Source organism: Heloderma suspectum, chromosome 5, assembly GCF_057233095.1.
Source record: "Heloderma suspectum isolate Gila_16-S chromosome 5, 16-S_ref, whole genome shotgun sequence".
NCBI classification, from domain to species: Eukaryota; Metazoa; Chordata; class Lepidosauria; order Squamata; family Helodermatidae; genus Heloderma; species Heloderma suspectum.
The window spans coordinates 59,690,267-59,716,196 of record NC_139462.1 but is presented as its reverse complement, the minus strand read 5'-3'; the positions used below and the strand labels follow the sequence as shown (position 1 = coordinate 59,716,196).

Here is a 25,930-nt window from a genome sequence, read left to right as displayed (position 1 = left end):
AAATAGATTAAATAAATGCATACATATGGAAAATAGTTTTGTTGTTGTTGTCAGAATGGTTATCGCTTGTAACTTTTCCAGAGTCGATCCCAACAGGAATTTCCCCCCAAATATATGTATGTGTTATATATTTGTGTGTGTGTATACACACACACACACACACACACACACACATAAACACACACACAGTGATGTCAGAACATCAAATAAATGTGATGTTGGAATGAGCATACTGAGAAAACTTTACTAAAATAGTAGGTAAAACCCCTCCTCCCGCAAAATAAAATTAAGGAATACAATGACTTTGGAGGGGTGGCTTCATCTTTCATAATGTCTGGATGCATTACTGGATTTGTTACATGATGGGCTTGTTCACATGACATGACAACCCACTGTGGGTTATTTAGCCATATTGAGGCTTCAGTGTGTGCAGAGCATGTGCGGCCACCAGTTTGAATATACAACCCCCACTTGGGGGTTGTCATGTCATACAAACCTGGTGAGCATGCGATATGCGAGGGTTAAAATTCCTCAATAACCCGCAGTCTGTTCTAGGGTTACGTGAGGGTTGCTTAACCATTGCATAACCCATGCTCGCCAGGTTCGCACGACACAACAACCCCCGTATGGGGGTTGCATATGCAACCCTGCACCCGCAGGCACCGTGGCTCACCCACAATGAGCTGCAGCATGTCTGAATCCAGTCAGAGTTAGGGCGGGAGGGTTCTCTGTATTTTATATTATGTCCTCCATTATTTTTAAGGCAAAAGAATTTTTGAAGGAACAAGCTTGGAGGATTCATTTTGCTGAATATGGCCAAGGCATCTGTATGTATCGTACAGAGAAAACAAGAGACCTTGTGCTAAAAGGTATTCCTGAAATCATGAGAGGAGAACTATGGCTGCTCCTGTCAGGTGGGTATCAGTAGATAACACAGTTTTATGATTTTGAGTCAGATGTTTCCCAGGCGGTCCATTTCTTCTGTGGAATGCATTATAGAAGATCTAGATATTGAAGGACACACTGACTGCTGATAAATAGAGACTGTCTGCTGATAAATAGAGACTGTCAGCTGCAATTCTAACAGCACAATCCTATGTGTGTCTACTCAGAAGTAAGTCCCATTGGGTTCAATGAGACTTACTCCCAGGCAAATGAGTATAGGATGGTGACCCAAGTGTGTGTACTCACAAAAAGTATCTCTTAAGTTCAGTGGAACTAACTCAATGATAATAAGCCCATTCAGGATTGCAGCCTGAATTGGTAAGGTATGTTTTGCTGGACAAATCAATAACTAAGAGGTGTCAGAGTCTGAGGTTCAGCTGAGGCTACCTAGCTGAAGGGCCCCAAAACATCATAGAGCCAGCACTGGGACTTATGGCTTGGGGTAAGCTTTTGGGGGAACTATCAGGGGAATACAAATTTCTCAAGCCCAGTTCATCATGGGACGTGAAAATGCAACTCTGTTCACTTAGACATGACAGCACACGCCAGTTAGTGTGAATCTGTTTGGAGGTGTTTACACAGTAGCTTGAATCTCTCATAGTAGGCTTGCCCCAGCCCAACAAACTTTATCTTAGAAGAAGAGGTGAGTGAAGTGATTGTGGTAAACCAAAGGTCTAGTGACAGTTAACTTGAGGGCAGAAGGTCTTGTGAGAACATAACTTGCTTCTTGTAATTAGTGGCTGGGATCGAAAAAGCCACATTAGGCACACCCAAGGGCTTGGTAGGCCTAGTGGGATTAAAAAAAAAATTGAACAGCAACATCCCCCATGTTATATTTGCCCTATGAGAAAAGGTTACAACATCTGGGATTGTTTATCTTAGAAAAAATGAGAGTAAGGGGAGACAACATAGAGGTGTCCAAAATTATGCATGCTGTGGAGAAAGTGGATAGGGAGACATTTTTCTCCCTATCTCATCATACTAGAACCTGGGGTTATCCCATGAGCTGATTGGTGGGACACTTCGGACAGATAAAAGGAAGTACTTATTCATACAGCGCATAGTTAAACTATGGAGCTCACTTCCACAAGATGTAGTGATGGCCACCGCTTTGGATGCTTTGAAGGGGATTGGACAAATTCATGGAGGAGAAGGCAGTCAATGGCTACATGCTGCCTCCAGTATCAGAGGCAGTATACCTATGTACACCAGTTGCTGGGGAACATGGGTGGGAGGATATTTCTGCACTCATGTCCTGCTTGTGGTTTCCCTGTAGGCAGCTGGTTGCCCCCTGTGCAAACAGAATGCTGATCCAGCATGGCTCTTCTTATATTCTTATGAATTGTTCATAAAAATCCTCCAAGCTTCCAAAGAGTGGCTTGGGGACCTGCTCTTTATGAAAAAAGAAGCTCAAAGCCCCCTTCAGCATACAGAACTAGCTGTGCAGCTGTTTTGGATCCTGGCCTATATTTGTAACCTACTTTTCTCTTGTGTCGATTTGTTCTTTTGCATTGTTAGGAGCTATTAATGAAATGGCCACCCACACTGGCTATTATGAAGACTTGGTGGAGAAATCCATGGGGAAATACAACCTTGCCACAGAAGAGATTGAGAGGGATTTACACCGCTCTCTCCCAGAACATCCTGCATTCCAGAATGAGATGGGTATTGCTGCCCTGAGGAGAGTGCTAACTGCTTATGCGTTTAGAAATCCAAACATAGGATACTGTCAGGTAACAAGCTCCTTTCTTTTTAAGAACCCAATTCCTTCACTCATTTCTGCATTTTTTGTTGAATGGAATTGTTGGTACTGAGGCCAGATTTTAAAAATAAATAGTTATCTGTGCTTTTAGTATGTAACTGATGCATGCTGGCTAGTTAAGCATCAGTGTGGCTGTTCACACAACACGCTAACCCACACTCGGTGGTGGAGTATGGGTGGTTTTGAACTGTGGTTGTTTGTTGAATTGTGAGTTAGTGTGTTGTCTGAACGTAGCACATTTTCCACAGGGTGGGTTATCTTGTTGTCTGAACACAGCCAGGGCGGTTTGTTAACCATGCATTGTAACTTGTTAACCATCCTGAACAAGCCAACAACAAACCATGGGTTCTCAAGGTGGCTTGTGCAAGAAAAATAAGCCACACTGCATGATTAACAAGCCACCCTGGCTGTGTTCAGACAACACAATAACCCATGGTTCAACAAACAACCCACGGTTCAAAACAACCCACACTCAACCACTGAGTGTGTGTGAGTGTGTTGTGTGAACAGCCCCAGTGTCTCTTGTTAAGAAATTCACTGGTATTGACAGCTTTTGCATAGTAAGATGGGCTGCAGTGAGGCAACAGCTGTTACCTACATATTCGAGCTAGCTCAAGACATTTTGCATTCCCAAGAGGCTATGCTCCTCCTGGATCTCTGGCAGTGCTTCAGAGCCAATAAAGTTGTGCCCTCATTCCTTGCGTACTGGAGTCCCTAAAAATAAATAGTGCTGCGTGGGCTATTTGTGCCAGCTCTGATTAGTATATTGTTTTGCAAGGTTTTAGGACACCCTGAAGATAACTGAAGACATGATGCTAAAGTGCATAATGAAAATGAACTTCACAGATACCTGAAAGAAAGGGCTAGTTTGGGGCTTGGGGCAGAAGTTAAAGGGGCTTGTCTTAGTGTTCTGTCTAGATCAGGGGTGTACAACTTTTGTGGCCCTGAAGCCCACATGTGATGCTTGGTCGGGGGCTACACATACACACACACGCACACACACACACACTCACCCATTCAGCAGTCCTGATTAGGGGCACATAAACTTTTTGCTGGGGTTCGTTTTTACTTTGAATTTGCCCCATTCACAAACCCAAGCATGAATGTGAATGGGAGCACAGTTGTTCCCAGACTTGTGGTCATGTTCAAAAAGTGCACATTTAAAAAAATGCACAATTTCATGCTTTAATCTGGGGGCGGGTGGAAATGCACGTTTTGGGTCAGCACTTTAAAAATGCACACTGAAATGCACACTTTTTTGGTTGAAAAGGGAAAAAAAGAGTTGGTGTTTAGGAATGGGAATGAGACGAACTGAACTCAGAGGTGAAAATAGGAGAATCTCAACACGCTTCAAACTCGCTGATTTTCCCATCCCTAATCCTGATACAGATTGCTGGGGGAGGGAGTGGAGAACCTTCTCTCTGCTCCTTTCCCCACTGATTGTGATACAGATTGCTCTTTCCTTGCTGGTGCTTTACCAGTGAGGAAAGAGTGATCAGAATCGCTGGGGAAAGGAATTTGGTGGTGGCAGAGGGACACAATTAAGGGCTTGGTGAGGTGCATGCTGTGCACCTCTGATCTAGTTAATAAAAGTGTGCTCCCTACCCCATTTGAGACTTTCCAGGATAATCCTGAAAGTCCTGATTCATATGCAAGAAAGTAGCTAGCCCACATGAAACTGGGGTGGTGGATAGCCTTGCTGCAACATCAACAGCTGTGGGTTTTAAAAGCTGGATTATGTGCATGAAAAAGGCAAAGAAGCTATTGTGTTACTACATATCAGCAGTTTTAAAGGATTCAGCTCCCCCAAAATGTAAAACATTAATATCACGGAAGATTTAAGCTTTCCAATCTACTGTACAAGATCAACATTAAAAGGTAAAAAGTTGTATCCCAAAGACTTCAGAGAATAAGGATTGGAGTCTGCATTGCTCATTCCTCTGAGCATAATGGCAGCCACTTAATCTGAAAGTCTGGTGGTCGTTTGCAAGGATGACAAAAGTTGCTGAGTCATCAGCTAAGTTAAAATAGCTTTCCTGAAGCTGTGGATATAATGGTAGCAGGCACAGTTCTTTCATGGGTTGGCTCTTTTTTCCCCCCTGAGGCCTGATTCATATATTAAGGGCACAATACAATGCATGTTTAGACAGAAACAGAAGTCCTACAACTCCTAACAGGACTGCTGCTGTTCAAAGTTCAAGCCAGCCGTTCTGTCCAAGCAGGACTTCCCAGTCTATTGTCCTCTACCCACCTTTTCTGCTTTTCTTTTCCAGCTGACACTTAACATTCTGTGACTACTGAATGTGTTCCTCCCTCATTGGTCTGTTTGGGGGAGGTGCCTCCTTAGGTTTTCAATATATTTTGTAATTTTGCAAACCCCAGGGTTTCCCCAAGCATGTTAATACCTTCATCTTCTTTCTCAGTGGCCTATTTTGAAAATGTGGCCATTGGTACTTGCCACCTGAATTCTCTTTTAGGGGGGAGTTATTCTGGAATAGCTGGATGCTTTAAAACTGCTAATATATGGTAACACCATAGTTTGCCCTGCCCCCCTCTTCGGGCACATCATTCAGTCTTTGAAAAGCATGGCTATTGCTTCAGCACATTTCCTGGGAAGAAAGAGTTGGGGGTCTATGATAACTTAATAGAGATGGCCAAACTGCATGGCTGTACCTCTTATAGAAAAACTTTTCAGCCTAGAGCCGCTGCTACTTCCCAAAACCAGGGCAAAAACTAGGGCTGCTGCTTGATTAAGTCTTGTTACCTAGATTGTTAAAAATTTAGTATATGTCCTTTTTAAACTTTTTCTAGGCCATGAATATTGTTACATCAGTACTGCTTTTGTATGCAAAAGAAGAGGAAGCATTTTGGCTGCTTGTGGCTTTGTGTGAGCGCATGCTGCCAGATTACTACAACACAAGAGTTGTTGGTATGTTAAAGGAAATTTTTAAAGAGCCTAATCCTTGGAAATTTCAGACCTAGTTTTTAAACGAACAGAATGTGAAGTTTGATCTGCAGTGAGGATGCTTGGGTTCATTGATGCTGAGTGACAGTGGAATGGTTGGAGCTTGTATTTTGAAAAACCGGGTTATTTATTTATTTATTTATTACAATATTTATATACTGCTCCACAACAAGATAAAAGTATAAAACCCCATAATTAAAACAGTTAACACATTTTAAAAGAACAGATTCTGAACTTAATAAACCATCACTGGTCACTCAGGGAAGGCCTCTCAAAATAATGTCTTCAGGAGGTGCCGAAAACAACACAATGTTGGCGCCTGCCTGACTTGCAAAGGCAGGGAATTCCACAGGAAGGGGGCCACCGTGCTGAATGCTCTTTTCCTGGTGGACTTCAGCCAGGCCTTAGCTTCGTGTGGAACCACCAGGAACAAGCCCTCCGACGACCTCAGTGACCGGGCAGGTTGGTAAAGAAAAAGGCGCTCTCTCAGGTATCCTGGTCCCAAGTTCTTTAGGGCTTTGCACACTAGTACTAATACCTTAACCTGGCCCGGTAGTGAATAGGCAGCCAATGCGGTTCCCTCAGCAAAGGAGCTGAGTGCTGAAAAGGGGCAAGTCCTGACAACAGCCGAGCTGCTGCATTCTGCACTAGCTCCAGCTTCCGGACCAGCCTCAAGGGCAGCCCCACATAGAGTACATTGAAGTAATCCAGTCTTAAGGTTACTAATGCCTGTACTACTGTGGCCAAGCTATCCCTGTCCAGGAGAGACCGTAGCTGGCGAACCACCCGAAGCTGGTATTTCTTGCTTCATATCATATCCAGACAAAGCCGTTCTGTATTTTGTTTCCAGTCTGTAAAATGGATAAATAATTTTTGGTGGACTGCAGAAATCAAGAAAGATGCTGGGTTACGATGATAGTCTGATTATCCAAACTAGGGCAATAGGACCTAAAGTAAGTGGGGTAAAGATTTTGATCACCTTAATGTTGATTTTCAGTTATGTGAAGCAGATTTTTTACAACAGATTGTTGTGTTTGCATATTGCAGATTAATGAATGAAAGAACCTGTCCTTTCGATACTGTAGTTCACTGTAAACAAATTGGGAAATGATTCCACTCTGTTTTGCTAGATGGGCATAAATATCCATTCCACGGACTCAAATTTCACATATCAATTGTGTCTTATAGGTGCTCTGGTGGATCAAGGTGTGTTTGAAGAGTTGGCTCGAGATTATGTTCCCCAACTCTATGACTGTATGCAGGACTTGGGGGTCATCTCCACAATCTCTCTGTCCTGGTTCCTCACACTTTTCCTCAGTGTCATGCCCTTTGAGAGTGCTGTGGTGGTTGTGGACTGTTTCTTCTATGAAGGCATAAAGGTGATATTCCAGTTGGCGCTGGCTGTGCTCGACGCAAATGTGGACAAGTTGCTGAATTGTAAAGATGATGGCGAAGCTATGACAGTGCTCGGAAGGTAAGCTGTGCCTCTCCTTGCTTTGATATGGTAGAAGTATCTTGTAATTGTAAACATCCTGCTTGCTTTAATGCAAGTCGCATCAGATTGCTTTATCCCCCTTTTAAATAAGTAATCTTCCATGCCAAAAGGCTTTCCATATAATAAAGGAAAAGCATAGCCATTAAATGAAGGATGCTCTTGTTCTGTCTTACTAATTGGCCTCCTGCTAGCACTGGAGCAGCTTTCCTTGAGTCTGTTCCCCCACCCCCTGACAATGCTGCCTCTGGCACTGTCATCTGATTCCATTATAAGAAGCTGTCTTATACCGATTGAAGCGAGTGATTCCAGTAGCAGAGTATTGTCAACCTTGACTGGCAGTGGCGCTCAAAGAGAAGCCTTTCCGTGCTCGCTTACTGTGGGCTTTTGTCTAGAAATCACCCTGGGGTGATTGCAAAACATGTGCAATGCAACCCACCTATAACTCCATCTCTTCTTGTAGACCAGGGATGGGCAACCTTTTTTCTGTCCAGGGCCACGTTCCTTCGTGGGTAATCTGTCAGGGGCCACGTGTTAGCAGTGGGCAGGGCCAGAGCCAAATGTGGATGGGTCACCCCTTTGCTCTTTTTCTTTCTGCCACCTACTTTCTCTCTCTCTTTCTGTGACCGACTTTTCTCTCTTTGCCTCTTCCTTCCTGCCCAAGTGGGCTACTAGGAAAGTGCCAGATTGCTTTTGCCAGAGGCCTGGACTTATTGGACACAGAATGCTTTAGACTGGGGGCCGCATGAAATTAGGCTGAGGGGTGCAAGTTCCCCACACCTGTTGTAGACTGTACTACCTGTATCTTATTCAGAATTTAGATGCAGGTTGTGCCTTATTCAGGGAAAGGGTTTAATCCCACATGGTTGGGAACACAGGAAAGTGGTGTGTGACTATCGGATGATCAGCATGCTGGGTGTTGTAGATTCTGTAAGGAGTTGGACTGCATAACTTCTTGAATACCTGCAAGCCCACTTGAGGCTGGTGGCTCTGGGGTGATGAATCTGCTCTGGGTGTCAGTCAGAACTCTAAAGGAGCTATCCAAGGTGCGAAGGAGCACTAGCCTCCACTGTGCATGCATTATATTTTTGTGACTAACTTCCTTTTGTGTGACGTCTGTGCATTTGTCAAAGATGACACATCACACACTGCGCAGTTGTCCAGAAATGACACATCCACAAGCTCTGCCCACATTTTTTTTCTCCTCTAGCTAACTTCTCCTTTCCAGTGAATAGCCATAGGCAACCCACTGTGTTTCAGCCTCAACCACAATATATAGCAATAGCTTTCTTTACAGGACTGTTGCAAGAATAACTGAGTTAGCTTGTATGAAGCGCTTTGAGCTCTTTAGGAGAAGTGCTTCTAAGTACTAAGCACTGTTGTTATGAACTCTCAACTTGCTTGGTGTGTGCGTGTGTGTTTAATAAACTTTGAGGGAGAAATAAAAAGGACAGTACTTTTACACCTGGATTAAGTTTACTGGCTGAGTTGTGACCGAAGGTGTGCCAGTTGTTTTCTCTTGCCGTCTGTAGGTATTTGGACAGTGTGACCAATAAGGATAGCACTTTGCCACCGATTCCTCACCTTCACTCACTACTCAGTGATGATATAGGGCCTTATCCTGAGGTGGATATCTTCAGGCTCATCAGAACTTCCTATGAGGTAATTTGACAAAGATATCAGTAACTCTAAGAACTGAAACATGTGGGGGAAAGCAGTAACAAATGTCTTGTTTGGCTCTATGCAACAGGGACAAGAATAAGTCTGAAGTGGAAATCCTAAACCCACATACCTGGAAGTAAACCCCATTGTACTCAGGGGGACTTAGTTCTGAGTAGACTTGTATACAGTTGCACTGTTAGGCTTACCCACAAACCCCTCCTCTTACATACCAATATGTAAGCAAGAATTTACATTATGTTCCCATTGAACATAATAATACATACAGCACAATCCCATGTATGTTTGCTTGAAAACAAATGCACTGTGTTCACTGAGGCTTACTGGCAGAGCAACCCGACTGTCTTGGGTGGTGGAGATTTCTGGTGCATCCACCACTCTGTCAGGCTTGCACTGGCCAGGGCAGAAGGTGAGGGAGTAGCAATTTTCTCATTTCTTGGATACAGCGGGAGGGAAACATAATACTCCGCTTCCAGGGCTAGTATACTCCTCCCCCTCCCACAACATTCCAGGGGCCTTTGGGAGAATGGCAGGACTTTGGATCCAACAGATCCAAAGCCTCCCCGAATCCTCATCTGGCACACCCCTGGAATACCCTCTTCTTGCTGTTACAGGCATTAGAGTGGCAGTGGTTTCTGTGCCTGCAGTGGGGAGGCTTGCAAGAGCAGACCTTCCCTGCTCACAGACCTCACTCTCTGGAGGTAGAAAGGGAGGCCCACTGTCCTATGGCCTGTGAGGTGCCCTTCCAGGGGCCACACGATTGTAGCCTAAGGGTGAATTTGCACTTCACACTAAGCCACCCTGAGAATAAGCCACTGTGGGTCGGCTGTTCTCTGAACAAGCCATGTTACTCCCGACAGACAGTCGGGAGTAACATGGCTCAGTCGTCTTGCCCTATCCTAGCATGTACCCTAGTTGCCTTTGCGGCACAACCCCTCTAGGATCCTCGTATTCCCAATGGCTGAGAGCTCCCCCTAGCCCCCATGGCTGTGAAATCTACAAGTTACAAATGACAAAATCTCAGATCCTTGTATTCCCTACGGAGGGAAACTTCTCAGCCTCCTCCAATCGCTACCCCTTTTCTGAGCAATTTTAACATTGGCAATCCTTTTTTTTGGTCCTTCAAATTTGCACAAATGGGGTCAGGTTCTCCCCCCTTTGGTTTTCACAAGTGCACATATTCACATGAGCGCAGTTTACATTCTTGAGTTGCATTAGTATGACAGCAGCTAGTACTGTACCCAAGCACATCAATATGCCCTCTGCACGTCTAGAAATATCACTTGTCAAATTCCCCCTCTCATAACATGTTGAAATGCCATCAGTAAAATTCCTCCTCCTCTTCGGCACTTCACTTGACAGCGAACTCTGAAAGGGGCGGCTGAACAAGACAGGAGCTTTTGCTGTGGGTGTAATTACTGCTTATTTTTGCTTTGCCAATTTAATAATCAAAGAAGCATGCGAATAAAATAGGAAAATATGCCTTGCTGTGATCCTGCAAATGTGCACACCTGCTCACGTGTGCAGGCCCAAAGAAAAAATTAAATTTTAAAAACCTGAAAACATTTGTGCAATTTTTAAGGATCAGTTTTTTTAAGGGCTGCCAGCACAGTAGGGACATCGGCAAGTGTCAATGCGGTACCAGTAAAGGGGTGGACACTGACTGCAAAGGAGGAGGGTGGATGGCAGCAGCAGTAGCCCAGATTGTGAGGATTGGTAGGCACGGTTTTTCACTGCTCTTGCTAGGAAGCTCTCTTGAAGTTTCAAACAACCCACGCTGAAGTGACTTTGCCAAGTTTGAACATCACGACAAGCCACCCTCAGAACAAGCCACTCTGAACAACCCTACCACAAACTGTGGGTTCTCAGAGTGGTTTGTCTGTAAAAAAAAACAACCCACAACAGAAAAGCCACACTGGGTTTGGATGTCACACTACCACCCATGATGCAACCACCCATGGTGCCAACCCACCACAGCTTAGTATGCAGGTGAACCAGGTCTTAGTGTATTTAGGATTGAGACTTAAGACCACAATTAAACTTTTAGGTTCCATCAATTTAAATGGTTCTAATATTCTCAGTATTGCACCCCAAACTTGCTATTTTTTTTTTTACACAATTTCCCTCTAACGCTGGGTTTATCAGGGCAAATGTATTTTGTCTGCTATACAAAGAGGAAGATGGTATATAATACGCCTTTATTTTAGATGCTGTATCCAGACAGCTAGATGCAGAGTCTAAAGTTAAAATAAAAATTTGCTTAATGAACATAATATTGCACGTTCTACAGCAAAATCGTACAATCATTTTTCCCTTTAGAAATTTGGAAGCATACGAGCAGATTTGATTGAACAAATGAGATTCAAACAGAGGTTGAAGGTGATCCAGACGCTTGAAGACACTACCAAACGCAATGTGGTAGGTTCTTGGAGTGCTTTACTGATCAACTGTTTCTTGAGTTTGGAAACTCAAATCATTTCCATGTACCTAAACTCTTTCTGCTTTTACGTTTTGAAAGGTACGGACCATAGTGACTGAAACCTCTTTTACAATAGATGAGCTAGAGGAACTCTATGCTCTTTTCAAGGTAAATTTGACATACCTGTCTAGTTCATTAATTATTTAGCAGTATTAGGTCAGCTGACATCTGTGACCTACAGTGTTTTTGCTCCCACCAATTTCACCTGAATTTTAGTTTGTCAAAATAGTTTGTAGAAGTGGATACAATTATAAACTGGATGATGCTGATTATCTGGACCCATTTCAATCAGGCTTTTGGATGTGATATGTGAGATGGCTTTGGGCTGGGAACTGAATGTGGGGAGCACAGTCCTATTACTTCTCCTGGACCATTCAGTGGCTTTCAGTACCATCAACCATGGAACTTCTAGACCGCCTGGTGGAGCTGGGACTTTTTGGCTTGCTGTTTTGCATTGGTTTTGGTCCTTTCTGTCAGGTCATGTCTAGAAGATGGTGTTGGGGGATTACTGTTCAACTCCACAGCTACAGGGTTCTGTCTTGTTCCCCATGTTGTTTAACATTTACATGAAACTGCTGGGACAGGTCATTCAGAGCTTTAGAGTAAGGTGTCACCAATATGCTGATGATGCCCAGCTCTATTGCACTTTGTCACCTAACACCAAGGAAGCAGTCAAACCCCTTGAACCTTGTCTGGGTTGATAGTACTAGATGAGGCTGAACAAGCCGAGGTTAAACCTAGATAAGACAGGGGTATTGTTAGTCAGTAGAAAGACTGACTGGGGGATTGGAATTCAACCTGTTCTGGAAGGGTTGCAGTGGTAGCAAGGGGTGTATTTGCACAATTATACTTGGTGTGCCAGCCGCAAGCCTTCCTGAGCCGGTCTGACTTGGCAACGGTTATTCATGCCTTGGTTTAGACTATTGCAATGCACTTTGTGTGGGGCTACCCTTGAAGAGCATTTGGAAGCTACAATTGGTGCCAAATGCAGCAGCTAAGTTGCTAACCGGTGCATGGTATCAGGACGATATTAGACCTGTCTTGAAAGACTTGCACTGGTTGCCAGTTGCTTTCTGGGCTGAATTCAAGGTGTTGATTTTAACATGTAAAGCCCTAAACGGCATAGGATATGGCTATCAAAGGGGCCACCCGTCTTGTTATGAACCTGCCCAGTTACTAATATCTGCAGGAGGCACCATTACCCACAGAGGCCCATTTGTCAGGGACGCATGAAAGGGCTTTCTCCTGTGTTGCTCCCAAACTGTGGTGTATGCTGCCTCAAGAACTATGATTTCCCCCCCCAGCTTTTAGAAAGTTCATGCAGAGAAAACAGTTAACCTATAAAGCAGAAGTAACCACTTTTCCTTTCTTGCTAAATATGCAAATATGATATTTTAACATGACACTAAAGTGAGTGTAGTACTTGATGGTGGGAAACAAAACTAACTGACATGTAGCAACTTCTTCAGTGACCATAATGTATAAAATAATATTTTCCCACTAACACTTTTCTGTAAAATGGTCATAACTGTACACTGGTTGTGAAAAAACAAAAAACCCTTAGTGGCAACCAAAATTGTTTAGGTCCATGACACTGAATTGGAGATTCATCCTTCTTTTAAGTCAATTACTGTAGCAAAGTCCATACCACAGTAGTGTAACGGAAGCAGAGGTATATCTCGATATGTTCTGGCTGTATAAGGTATTGAACCTTGAGTTCGGTGGAAGAAAAGCAGGTTAAAAATGTAGTAAATGAAGACATTAAATGCTTTTACACAGATGCAGGACTTGAGTGAGGCAACCTGGGCACTCCTGTCTCCGTGATTAGTCATCCTCCCTCTGATCACTACCTCAGTTAGGGGAAAGAGTATAGCACATAGTTGCACAGCACCCATGGTCCTGGGCTCTTTGCGTTTGTAATCTGGCCAGACCAAAGATGTCGCACCCACAGGGCTTATCGCAGAAAGGACTCTGTGACTTAAAATTGTAGACTGTAACCTTCCTGTGTAAGACTGTGTTACTTTTATGTTCAGTGAGGACTTTAGTGAGGGGTGGGCAATGGGTGGCCATCCAGATGTTGTTGGACTGCAGTTCCCATCAGCCTTCACCGTTGACTATGCTGGCTAGGGCTGATGGGAGTTGCAATCCAACAACATCTGGATGGCACCAAGTTGCCCACTTGCGCTTTAGTGCATTGGTGGCACTGAATGAATTCTCACACTCTTAGTAGTAATAGTACTTGAACATATAGCAGGTGTAAGCAATCTGGTGCCCTCCAGATATTTTGGATTACAGCTCCCATCAGATCCAGCCAATATAGCCAATGGTCAGGAATTGTGGGATTTGTACTCCAAAACATCTGGAGGGCACTGGGTTGCCTGACCTTGGTCTATAGCAATGCCAACACTAGTGAAGGTGAAGTGTATTTTTCAAAATTCAACTTTGTTTAAAAGCAACATAAATTGTGATGGCAGGTGCTGCCACGGAAATAGTTACAAAGATTGTAATAATGATGACAATGCCCTGTGCCTTGCTTTTCTTCAGGCAGAGCATCTCACTAGCTGCTACTGGGGAGGCACCAGCAATGCCACTGACCGCCACGACCCAAGCCTGCCTTATTTAGAACAGTACCGCATTGACTTTGAGCAGTTCAAGGGGATGTTTGCTCTCCTCTTTCCTTGGGCCTGTGGGACCCACTCTGATGTTTTGGCTGCACGCTTGTTCAGATTGCTGGATGAAAATGGAGATTCCTTGATCAACTTCCGGGAATTTGTTTCTGGGCTAAGTAAGGAGAATGCATGCCCTGAGCTGCTTTTCTAAGGCTGTCTGTCTCTCCTGTCTCCATTAACTGTGAAATCATTGGTGTTTGGCATACAGTCTTAGATAATACTACTTAATTTTTTAAAGGCTGTATACATATATGTTCTAATAACTGTGATATGACTATATCTGTGAGAGTCACATTCAACAATAAGTTATATGGGCGGTTAATGTTCTGTTCCTCAAACTCAATTATATCTTTTTGACACTACTAGAAGATAAAATACCTTGTTGATATTTGGTTGATATTTGTCTTTTGGGTTTTCATTCTGCTATTAAAGTAAAATGTATATCTGTTGCATAACTCCATAATATATAATCTAAATATGTCATTGTTATATGCATTGTTCTGTATCAAGGGTAAATTTACTGATTGACGCTAAGGAACAGAACACTTGAAGATGGTTAAAAAAATCATTCCAAAAGCTAAGCAACATTTGAGTTGGGCTTAAAACAGTAGTGCCTTCAATCTCTTCTTGTTAACCATTTCAAAGGGCACATTGTGTGTTAGTAAAGATTGCTCCTGGCATGTTTTGGGGGAGAGTTTCTAACAAAAGCCCAGTTTATTATATTCTCATATGGTCAAAGTTTTGCACAATAAGTATACACTACATTGCTGTGTGAGAAGCTAATGACATTAGAGACACCCAGAAAAAGGAATTTGATGTTGATGCATTTGGGGGCAATGAAAATATAACCATGTTTGTTTGTTGATTAAATTTATATCCCGCTGTTTCACAAAAAATAATATTCAAGGTGGCGAACAACAGAGTACAGATAAAATCAAACATTATAATTAAAACATTAACACTTATCAATTAAAAAGACATCCCAATAAAAACACATCAATAAGAAATGAATAACACCCCGCGCTAGACTTCAGCAGCACATCAGCTCACATGCCAAAAGCCTGTCTGAATAAAAACATAATTGCCTACTGGTGAAGGGACAACCGAGATACAGCTACCTTGGCCTCTCTTGGCACGGAGTTCCAGAGCCTGGGAGCAGCCACCAAAAAAAAGCCGTCTCGTATTCCCACCAAATACGCCTCTGATAGTAGCAGGACAGAAAGAAGATCCCAAGGATCTTAAAACATGGACAGGCTCATATGGGAGAATGGGGTCTCTCAAACAGCCTGGTCCCAAGTTGCGTAGGGCTTTATAGGTCATAACTAGCAATCAGAATTGTGCCCAGAAATGGACCAGTAGCCAGTGAAGCTGTTGCAATAAGGAAGTCACATGCTCCCTATAACCAGCTCCAGTCAATAATCTGGCCGAACCATTCGGGACCAGTGGAAGTTTCCAAACGTACCCCCCCCCCTCTTTCTTGCTTGCTTGCTTGCTTGCTTGCTTGCTTGCTTGCTTTATCAATGCCAAGGAGGCTGTGGAAGTCCTGAACCATTATCTGGGTGCAGTGAGGGACTGGATGTGGGTGAATAAACTGAGTCTCAATCCAGACAAGATGGAGGTCCTGTTGGTCAGTAGAAAGGTCAACCTAGAGCTAGTTCAGTTTTCAAAGACACTGAGCACAATTCATCCCCTTTTGCATGTACACCTCTGCATGCAGGGACAGAATCCCATAGAGATTCTGTTGAGCTCTTCCCTCCAGGCCAGCTCAGTGGTGGAGCATAACACGCTTCCCATGCAAAAGCTCCCAAATTCAATCTCCAACAACAGCTAGGGCTGGGAAAGAATTCTTTCAGAAACCCTGAGGAGCCATTGCCGGTTAGTGTAGAGCAGCCTTCCCCAACTTGTTGCCCTCTAGATGTTTTGAACTGTAACTCTCAGCACTCATGACCATTGGCCATGCTGTCTATGGCTAATGGGAGTTGGGATCCAAAACATCTGGAGGGCAGCAGTTTGGGAAAGGCTGGTGTATACTCTACTGAGCTAGATGAATCTATGGCCTAACTTGGTATAAGGCAACAGTAATCCTCCCTACTAGCCCTCAGCTGGGTGTGCTGCAAGACGCCTGGCCAGCAGAGAGAGAGAGAGTCCTTCCATGCCTTGCGTAGAGGGATCAAGCAGCCTGCTCGCTCCTCTCCATACCCTCACCACACAGGCCCCACCTGCTCATTGTGGTCTTCGGTTCAGATTGTTTTCTTTCCTGTGTTAGTTGAAAACTAGAACATAAGCGTTCCATTCATACCAACAGGTTTATCTGAACTGTGACTTCTGTGGCACAGAGGTCCAGCTTTGGGTATTCATAACCTAGTTCATGGTCCCTGAGCCCTTTAGAATATGTCCTTAATGCAAATAATAGATTGCAAATATGCAAGTATAAGAACATAAGAAGACCATGCTGAACTGGGGCAAAGGCCTACCTCTAGTCCAGCATTTTGTTCACTTAAGACAACCAGCTGCCTGTGGGAAGCCCACAAGTGGGACATGAGTGCAGTTATAAGCACCCTCCTGCCCATGTTCTCCATCAACTGGTATACAAAGACATACTGCCTCCAGTACTGGAGGTAGCATATAGCCATCATGGCTAGTAGCCATTGATAGCCTTATTCTCCATGAATTTCACGAATTCCCTTTGAAAACCATCCAAATCGGTGGCCATTACAGCATCATGTAGCAAATTCCATAGTTTATGCACTGTGTGAAGTGCTTCCTTTTATCTGTCCTGAATCTCTCACCATTCAACTTCATGGGATGACCTCGGGTTCTAGTATTATTGGAGGTCAGGGCGGAGGTGGGGCACCTTTCCCTATTCACTTTCCCTATATAAGAAATGCACGTGTGACGAATATTGAATTTCCACATAGACCAGAATAGTTTGTTTTAATCCCCAGAAATAAGACTATAGTTAAACAATATTTAATTGTTTAAGCTCTCTAGAGAGTTAATTTGGAATATGTGCATTTATTATTTTGGATTATATTTTGGAGTCCAAATTATATTTGTGAGACCAAGTACCCTAGATTACTACATTATCACCTATTTTTTGTATATATGGTATGAAAATGGAGTTTGATGTTTATGGAATGTACATATGATGTTTATGAAGTTTAAATGTAAATTAGGGATAATATTCTATTTAAGATAGCTGAAGACTTATTTCCAGATGTTTGGAAGATTGTATGTGTTGTAGAGAGTTAAATATATTTCCTAACTCTGATACAGTGAACATAATTCTTCTAGGTGCTGCATGCCATGGAGATCTTACTGAAAAACTGAAGCTGCTGTACAAAATGCATGTTTTGCCTGGTGAGTAAGCATAGGGCCATTCAAGACATTTTAACGTTCTGCTAAAGCCTCTTGTATGTGTAATCCTAAACTTGTTTACTCAGAAGTAACATCTACTGGGTTCAATGGGCTTACTCCTTAGTAAGTGTGTTTAGGGTTGCAGCCTTAGTGAGGCATGTCCTGTACCCTGTTCCACCAATCAGCAGTGGGCTTCCTACTCCAGCAGAATGATTGGCTGGAGTTGCTGTGCAACAGGGCATAGCCATAATTACATTTCGGGGGGGGGGGTGTTAAATCAAAGAGATGTGCACCGCAGTGCTAGATAGAATAAGCACATAGATGAAAACATCTTTATAGCAGAATGTAGTTACTGTAGGCACTCAATAATTTGCTTATTATTATTATTATTATTATTATTGAAATGTTTGATTAAATGATTGGACAATTTTGCAGGCAGGAATTATGGGTTGGATCCAGATTATTTCCCGCAGAAGACAGTAGGAGCTGACTTTCCTGCCCTCTTCTCTCCCTCCAGCCTCCCAAAATGCTCCCATGAGAGTGAGGGGACCCTGCTTAGTGGATAGGTCTGTGGTGCACTCCCGTGGGAGGGGAAGATCACAGCAAATTAGTTGGATCTGCTGACCCGCAAGGAAGCATTTTCGGGGAACTCTTAAGAACTGGCTGGGAGAGATGGGTCAGAAGTCACCTTCTGCCCACCCCTTCCTACAGGTGGTAATTCGGATCCAACTGTAAGTGTTTGCCTTGTGATATCCACCAGTGAACTTTTAAAAGCCTTCTGTGTCAACAGGGACCATAATTCAGCCTTTGTCTATGTAATCAGCACATCATAGGACTTCAAGCAGCATAGACCCAATACTCCTATATCAGACACTTAAAGAAACATTTCATAAGTAGGAAATGCGGTGTTGTAAACCTATTCATTAATAATTTATTCTTGTCCTGAAACAAATGGTGTTGTTTTTATAAATTCTGTAATGTGTCTATATCTGGGGATGTATTTCTAATATGTACAAGTGGTTTGACTGATCTGTCTACTGATCTGTACTTGATGCTTCATGACATTTCTTTGCATAGATCCATCCTCTGATCAAGAAGAGCCGGATTCTGCTTTTGAAGCAACTCAGTACTTCTTTGAAGACATCACACCAGAGTGTACACATGGTATAAGACTTTACCTCAGATTTATTATCTTTCCTCTTTCACAACTTTCATGGACTGGCAATGTCCTGTTCTGGGGGTGGAAGGGAAAATAGAAAAAATAGTGTGCTCACATTCTTTTTTGCTTGCCCCTTTCAGTGGCCTTTTCCACTGCCACCAGGTAGAAATGTTTATTTCTCTGGCTGCCTCCACCAAACCAGCCTCAAACCTCCTGTATGTCTTGGTTATCTATTTTATTTTATTTTTTTGAATCTATTTTTATTTTATTTTTATAAATGAAATAAACACTACTAACAATATAATCAGAATTTTCAGTTTCCAACATTATAGTATTCTAAGAAAAAGAAAAAAGGGAGGATAGCAAAAGAAGGAAGAGAAAAAAAGAAAAAACAATTATATTAAACCTCAATAAGAACAAACAAAATATCCAAACAGTCTTATAGCACAGAAATAGAAGCAAACAATCCTTTTCCATTGGCCATAAATTACCATTCAGTTAACACGTATTAATAAATATTAAAGGTTTAGCCAACAAGGAATAGTAATAATAATAATCCCATAATGATGATGATGATAATAATTTTAAAAAGGGGGGGAAGAGAAGTTTAAGAAAAGGATAAAAACAGGAACAAATTATTTGTATATTTTAAGTAATATCATATCTAAAAATGTATTTATATGTGTACACACACATGCACACAAATATGCACTTTATTACAATATAACATAAAAACGAGGAGAAAGAAAAAATATGCAAACATTTATTTTGGGTATCTATTTTAGATAGTGTGGAGGTTAGCTGTCAGACTTAGGGTGGGTAACCCCACCCCCAAAAAAAGAGTCCACAGAGTTTCAAATTTTACTGAGTAAAAATGTCAATAGGAAAACATTTTAAAATCTGAGTGGATACACACTCACCCACACATACACCAAAAAACATATGAGCAATAGAGTAATTTAAAAAATCAGGGATAAATGCACCCAGCTAACCAAACTAAATTATATCCCTATTTTGTCCAGATCCTTTATTCAAGCAATATCTTACTGTTGTTGGTCCCACTCTCTCAAGCAGTTTCCAGTTCCAGCAACTCTCATTTTCTTCCTGTAAGACTCTGACCTTCTTTCATTCCTTTTCTCTCATTCTTCTTCTCTCTGCCCCTCTGGCTCTCTTGTCTTTGGTTTTATCTTCTAAGGTTATTTTTTTGTCTACCCAACCCCAACCAATATGGAGGCCAGTTGTTCATTTCTGCAAACATTTTTGTTTGCTGAGTTGAAACCATTTTTCTCTCTCTTCCTCTGACCTTCTGTTGAGCTTTACAATAACCTGCTCCTCTGACCACAATTTCCTGACCTCTATATTCTAACTAAACGGTTTACCGCTAAAATATCAATCTTTTGACTGAAACTTAAGTAGCACACACACAGATTTAACCCTGTAATATCCTAAATCCAAACTAAATGGCAAAGAATGGAGAACAGTTCTGTTTCTTCACAATAACAAAAGCACCAGTTATAAAGGACATTTTCTAAAGACTTTCTTGTGCCCCAAATAAAACAGTTAGTGTTTTCCCTCTTAATGTCCAGATGACTGAATAAGGAATTCTTTTTAACATTGGGATCTCAGATTCCTATAGTGACAAATTCATAAATGCCCTAAGCAAGTGCTATGGTTTAATAAGTAGCTTGCAAAATTTTCGTTTGTAAAGATTTAACCCCAATATCTAAAGATCTTTTGGCTGTCACAAATCAGACTATGATTTGCTTATTTGTGTGGGAGGCAGACACAGGTTGTTAGGGAATCTAGATTGCAGTTACCTTCACGTCAAGGCCAGTGCACCATACAGTCACTCAGTGTAGGTTTAACTAACAGTGGAATTCTATATATGTCTACTCAGAAGTCCCACTGAATTTAATGAAGCGTCAGCCCAAGATACTTTGCTGCCTGAGGTAAAGGATAAAATGGCACACACATACAGACTACATACAGAAGTCAACCAGAGTGATAGTTAAATCTTTCTTCAACGCTGGTGATGGGGCAGCGTCCTCCACCACATCTGAGAACAGCAAGATAGCTTTGGGCAGCCTTCCCTAATCTGTTAACCTACAGATGTTTTGGACCTCAGCTGTCATCAGCCCCAGTCAGCGTAGCTAATGGTCAGGAATACTGGGAATTGTAGTCCAAAACACCTGGAGGGTACCAGATTGGGGAAGGCTGCCTTAAGGAGGTACAAAGGAGGCTGCATAGCATCCATAGCTCAGTCCTCCAATACGTCACTGCTACTATTCCCCCAGCATCTGCCACGGGAGGTGGCTGCCTCACTTTGCCTACTGGTAGGGCTGGCGCTGGGGTTTACTCCAAGGGAAGTAGATATAGTATAGCATCTTAAGACTACCACTTACCTAAGTTGAGCAGATATATATTTATATTATACGTAAATAACCAAGAAAATGTTGTATGAGTTTAATCCACACAACCTGAAACAAATTGTCTGCCAAAAGGGCCCCTCGGCACTCTTCCCGCTAATGCTGGCCACCCTCTCCCAACCTGCTCAAGACACAGATTATGGAGAAGAGGTGGGTTTATAAGGAGGTGGGAATAGGTAAAACTGGGGATATTGACTGATTTGTATACATGCAAAACCACTCCGTAATAGGCCTGATAGGCACTGGGATGCATTAGGTGCTTCTTCACCTTTTACAGTTTGAGATACGGTAGGTCTAGTGTGAGGCCTGTTCACCACTCCAGATTAGTGACACTTCAGGGTCAGAGATAAGTAGATATGGATTCTCTCTTTTCTTTCTAGCTTGCAGTCAGAAAGCTGCAGCTGATTTACTTTCCCGTCCTGAAGGGTCCCAACAAGTCTTCTCCCACAATCTTTTTTCCCCCGCAGAACTTCGAAGCCAGCAATTAAGAGGGTGTTGCTCTTCAAGTTAGTTGTCTCTGCTCAGCAGCTCTCAGTGTGTTTATATCAGAAAGCCTGGCTGATATCAGATTTCCCAGGCTTGTGCTCACTAATGTACTTACTTGTATAAATGCAGAGATCTCTCAAAATACATTACTTATGTTTTTTCTGAACATTATTAGTTGTTGGTGTAGAAAGCAGGAACAAACATGGAACAGAGGAAGGATTTATTAACGTGAGTGTGAAAACTGAAAAAGGTATGCTCTTCATCTTTTTTGCTAACCTGGGTGTATGTGTGCAAATGCTGCTTTGTGAAAGGAGTTAGATTTTAAACATTCTCCTCTGTTTTCTGGACAATTGATTGTGGTAGGTAAGAAGAACTCTCAAGAAAATAGAAATTACCTTAGAATGTGGAACCAAGAGAATAAATCCAAAGCAAAGAATGCAAAGCATTTGCCCAAACTAAACCAGGTAAGCTTTCTTGGCACATGAAGAAAAGTTTGAATACTTTTGCAAAACTATCAGATTCACTAAGAGTTCACAATGAGCCTTTTATATCCTAATGTGGCAAAAGATGATCCATTTGCAGAAGCAAGACTTCCATGCATAGCTCACCCTCTGGATTGGGTCCTCTGTGTGCCAAAAGTGTGGTATGTGGAGTCAAAAGCCATATATCCAGCACCTGGAACTTGGTGTGGATTGCTGAGTCTGCATGTACATCCCATAACAGGATCGGGATGGTGGTGGTACGGTTAGTTTTATTATCACTGTTAGTAGTACTACATCAAAACTGAACAAGGGATCCCTTTCCCACTTGCTCCAGCTGGTGATCAGTGCTGTATACACACCAACAGTTCGTTCAGTGTGTGGATCCTTGCAGCAACACATGTACACCACAGCTGTACTGAAGGATCGATGAATCAATCCCATGTTGTTATTTTTTGGGTGAAGGTTGTTTAGGCTTCAATCCTATACCCACTTACCTGTGAGCAAGCTCTGTTGAACTCAGTCGGACTTACTCCTGAGTAGATAGGTATAGGATTGCACTGTTAAACCATTTAGAGCTCAGTCATAGGCCTAAAACAAAATAAATGCATCATTTGTTTGCACTCATAATACTTTGAAAAATTGAATTCTGAATGCAGATGCCCAGATGTAATGGAGCCTTACAACCAGTTTGCACAATGGAACAGCCTTAAAATAAATAAGCCATGATAGGCTGCAGCATGGTGTGGGCTGCCATTTTGAATAATGGCCAAACAGACCATGGGTTATGCGAGGGATAACTGTCACACAACTCCCACGGCCCAGGTTCACACATCACCACAAGCCATAGCCAGGTGTTGAATGCTCAAATCTTGCCCAGCAGCCCACTGTGGCTTATATAAGCCTAGCAGACTATTTTGACTCTGTAAACCGGGTCTTAATATATAGAATTTCTCTGGATTGTCGTCTTATAATTTTGCATATAGACGCCCCCCATATACACCCACTTTTTGGTGATTAAACTATGGCGCCTTACGTAACTCACATATAACTAGTGCCATGCAAAACTTTTTTTCCCCAATTTGTGGGTGTGAGACAAAACAAAGAGTCCTGTGAGAGGCTGGAGAGACCTTCAGTTAAAATTCACGGGGATGGGGGGTGAGCTTGCGCTCACCTTATGAAGTATACAAGCTGGCTGAGAGAATGTGGAGGCCCCAATTCTTCATCACTTGCCTGAGAACAATTTGTTTGAACTGTGTTGAGCGCTAAGTGCTTTAAAACCTGTACGATTTATTTTAAAAACATTTGTCAAGTGCAGGAGTATGCATACAACAGGAACATAATCTCAGTTGAAGCACATATGTATGTGTGCATATATAAAAAGTAATCTTCCCACACAAGAGCAACTGTGCCTTTCTCATTTTCATTACAAAGGTATTTCTTTTGAGGCCCAATGGATAGGCTGGGAGCACCTGATATGGTGTCACAGGCGGAGAGATGCAGGTGTGGACCTGGTCACACCCTAAAATGAGGGACAACTGGGAGCACATGTGAAAATAGGATATGAGTAGAATAAATGTTAAGCAACAAAGCATATTTCTATTACATCTAGGGACAGTTTATTGAATTATGCAAGACAATGTATAATATGTTCAGTGAAGACCCCAACGAACAGGATCTTTACCATGCTACTGCAGCTGTGACAAGTTTGCTTCTGGAGATCGGTGAGGTTGGTAAGTTATTTAGTGCCCAGCCTATTAAAGAAGCTGAGAGTAGCAGTAAAACCATTCAGGATGCACCACTTCCAAAGAAGGGGAGCCATCCGTATCACCTTGACCAACATGATCCTTTTCAAGATGGTTTCCTGGCTGATGAAGAAGAGAATATTTGTGGTGATGGTACACAGATGGAGGACATTAAGCTGGAAGATTCTTCTCCTAGGGATAATGGAGCTGGTTCTTCCATGCTTATTTCTGATGATGATACTAAAGACGACAGCTCCATGTCTTCCTACTCCGTCCTAAGTGCAGGCTCTCACGAGGATGACAAGCTGCACTGTGAAGACATTGGCGAGGACACTGTTTTGGTGCGAAGCAGCAATGCCACTTCTCTGCCTAGAAGCACTAGCATTGATAGAGACTGGGCCATCACCTTTGAGCAGTTTGTGGCTTCCCTCTTGACTGAACCAGCCCTTGTACGGTACTTTGACAAGCCAGTGTGTATGATGGCAAGGATTACGAATGCTAAGAATGTGCGGATGATGGGTAAACCCATTATATCTGCGAGTGACTATGAAATCTGTGCTATGTCAGGCTAAGTGGGCTAGATTTTTTAAAAATATATCTTTTAGGTTTTTATGACATATTTATTACAGCCTGGCACAGGTCCTGATGTTTTCAAAACATGGTAGTTCTTGCTCATGTGAACATACTGGGATATAAATCCATCCTTACCTTGAATTATTACTTTTTTCTCTGTATGGGAAACATTACCAGAATGCTTGTCCTAGCCAATATACATTGGGGGGGGGGTTCATTGTCAGTAGTGTGTGTGTATTATTAGCCTTGCTATTCATGGATAAATGGTGACAATTAGTTCTGTTTTAACTTAATGAAAAAATATTTGTATGTTTTTCATACAGGCCTGAAATCTTGGGGTAAGAAACTGGAAGAACCCAAAATGGCACTAGCACCGTATGTGCTGCAGTGTGCCCATGGAGCTCCTTTGCATGCAATTTTCTCCATTTACTTTGAGGGAGGAGGCAGCACTACATTAGGATGCCCTTTTTTCACACACAGCTGCTTCCCTCATTGAAGTGAATGTGGAAATGGAAGCCCCTGCAGGCAGGGAGCACCATTTGTGCACTGGAGCCCTTGTGCCTGTAAAGGAGTGGTAGGCTGAGGAAAAAATAGAAAGGGATGCTGTCAACTTGTTTAGGATTCAAAAGTAAGTTCTGTGCAGCATCCCTGGAGGCTGTCTCTTTATATATATTTTTTTTAAAGAAGAGTCTAGTGATTTCTAATACTTTTTAAAATACATTCTTCAGGGATACTGCCAGGAACTTTCCTTGACACCTGTCCAAGTCCTGACCTAAACACTTCATAGTACCCCTTTTTAAAATGAGAGGGTTTTTAAAAAATACAGCTGTAGATAATTCTGTGTTGTTTACATTTTAGACCTAAGCATTACCATGAATCTAGCATATTGTAGATTAAGAATTCATAGCTGAATTGCATAAATCTTCATTTAAAACACTTATTAGCAGGAATGTAATCTGAAAAAAATCTGCAAGAAAATGTAACTGAATGTTCAGAGGTCTTAATGAATGAAAACACTGACACTTTATTATAGATTAATGTATAATGTAATTTACTGAATGGTATGTTAAATGACAAATGGAGCACCTGCACTTTGAATCCTTGCTTCTTTCTCGGAACCATTAAATGGGCATGACCCAGTACCACAGTGTGTACAGTTCCCATACACAGAAGCTTCCCACAGGTTTAATAGAAACCTCTTTCCACACCCTGCACTGCCTATGCAGGAAGGCGGGGAAATGGCTCTATTGATCCTCTGTGAGTTCTCTGAATGTGGGCACTGTGCCCATCATAGGACTGGATTGTGCCCAATCTTAAAAAAAAAACATGATTTTTAATCACAGGCCCAAATTATTCTTACATGCCTGAACTTTATTTGCTACCTTCAAAAATATATCCATCACTGTTTTGTTTTTTATATATTGTAAATTATCATGCAACTTTTCCAGTTTTTTTAGCCAAAGCTATTGCGTTAATTCTTATTTCAGATACTTAACTGTCTGATGTGGTTTTAACCACAGTAGGTAAATGTGAACAAGGCTTTTTGTTTTTTTAAAAAGACATTAAACTAATATCAAGTGTGACTGTCTTTCATGGTATAACTCTTCTAGCATGAATTTGTCAGTTTTTATGCAACAAATCAAAACTTGCATTGGAGGGGGACCATCTCTGCCAAAGATAACTTAAAAGGGGAAAAAATGAACAATGTACAGA

At 42.2% G+C, this 25,930-nt stretch overlaps 1 protein-coding gene across 1 annotated transcript in view; it reads left to right on the top strand.

Annotated features, from left to right (window-relative positions):
- Positions 1 to 25,814, top strand: part of TBC1D9 (TBC1 domain family member 9) — a 69,117-nt gene extending 43,303 nt beyond the window's left edge. The window contains exons 9-21 of the mRNA XM_084856119.1: positions 764 to 914; positions 2,464 to 2,678; positions 5,519 to 5,636; positions 6,861 to 7,146; positions 8,697 to 8,826; positions 11,164 to 11,262; positions 11,363 to 11,431; positions 13,868 to 14,108; positions 17,287 to 17,352; positions 18,427 to 18,513; positions 21,596 to 21,670; positions 21,784 to 21,884; positions 23,512 to 25,814. Coding sequence (XP_084712245.1) covers positions 764 to 914; positions 2,464 to 2,678; positions 5,519 to 5,636; positions 6,861 to 7,146; positions 8,697 to 8,826; positions 11,164 to 11,262; positions 11,363 to 11,431; positions 13,868 to 14,108; positions 17,287 to 17,352; positions 18,427 to 18,513; positions 21,596 to 21,670; positions 21,784 to 21,884; positions 23,512 to 24,216 — 2,343 coding nt within the window. The 3' untranslated portion in view covers positions 24,217 to 25,814. The remainder of the gene's footprint in view (positions 1 to 763; positions 915 to 2,463; positions 2,679 to 5,518; positions 5,637 to 6,860; positions 7,147 to 8,696; positions 8,827 to 11,163; positions 11,263 to 11,362; positions 11,432 to 13,867; positions 14,109 to 17,286; positions 17,353 to 18,426; positions 18,514 to 21,595; positions 21,671 to 21,783; positions 21,885 to 23,511) is intronic.
- The last annotated feature ends 116 nt before the right edge of the window (positions 25,815 to 25,930 follow it).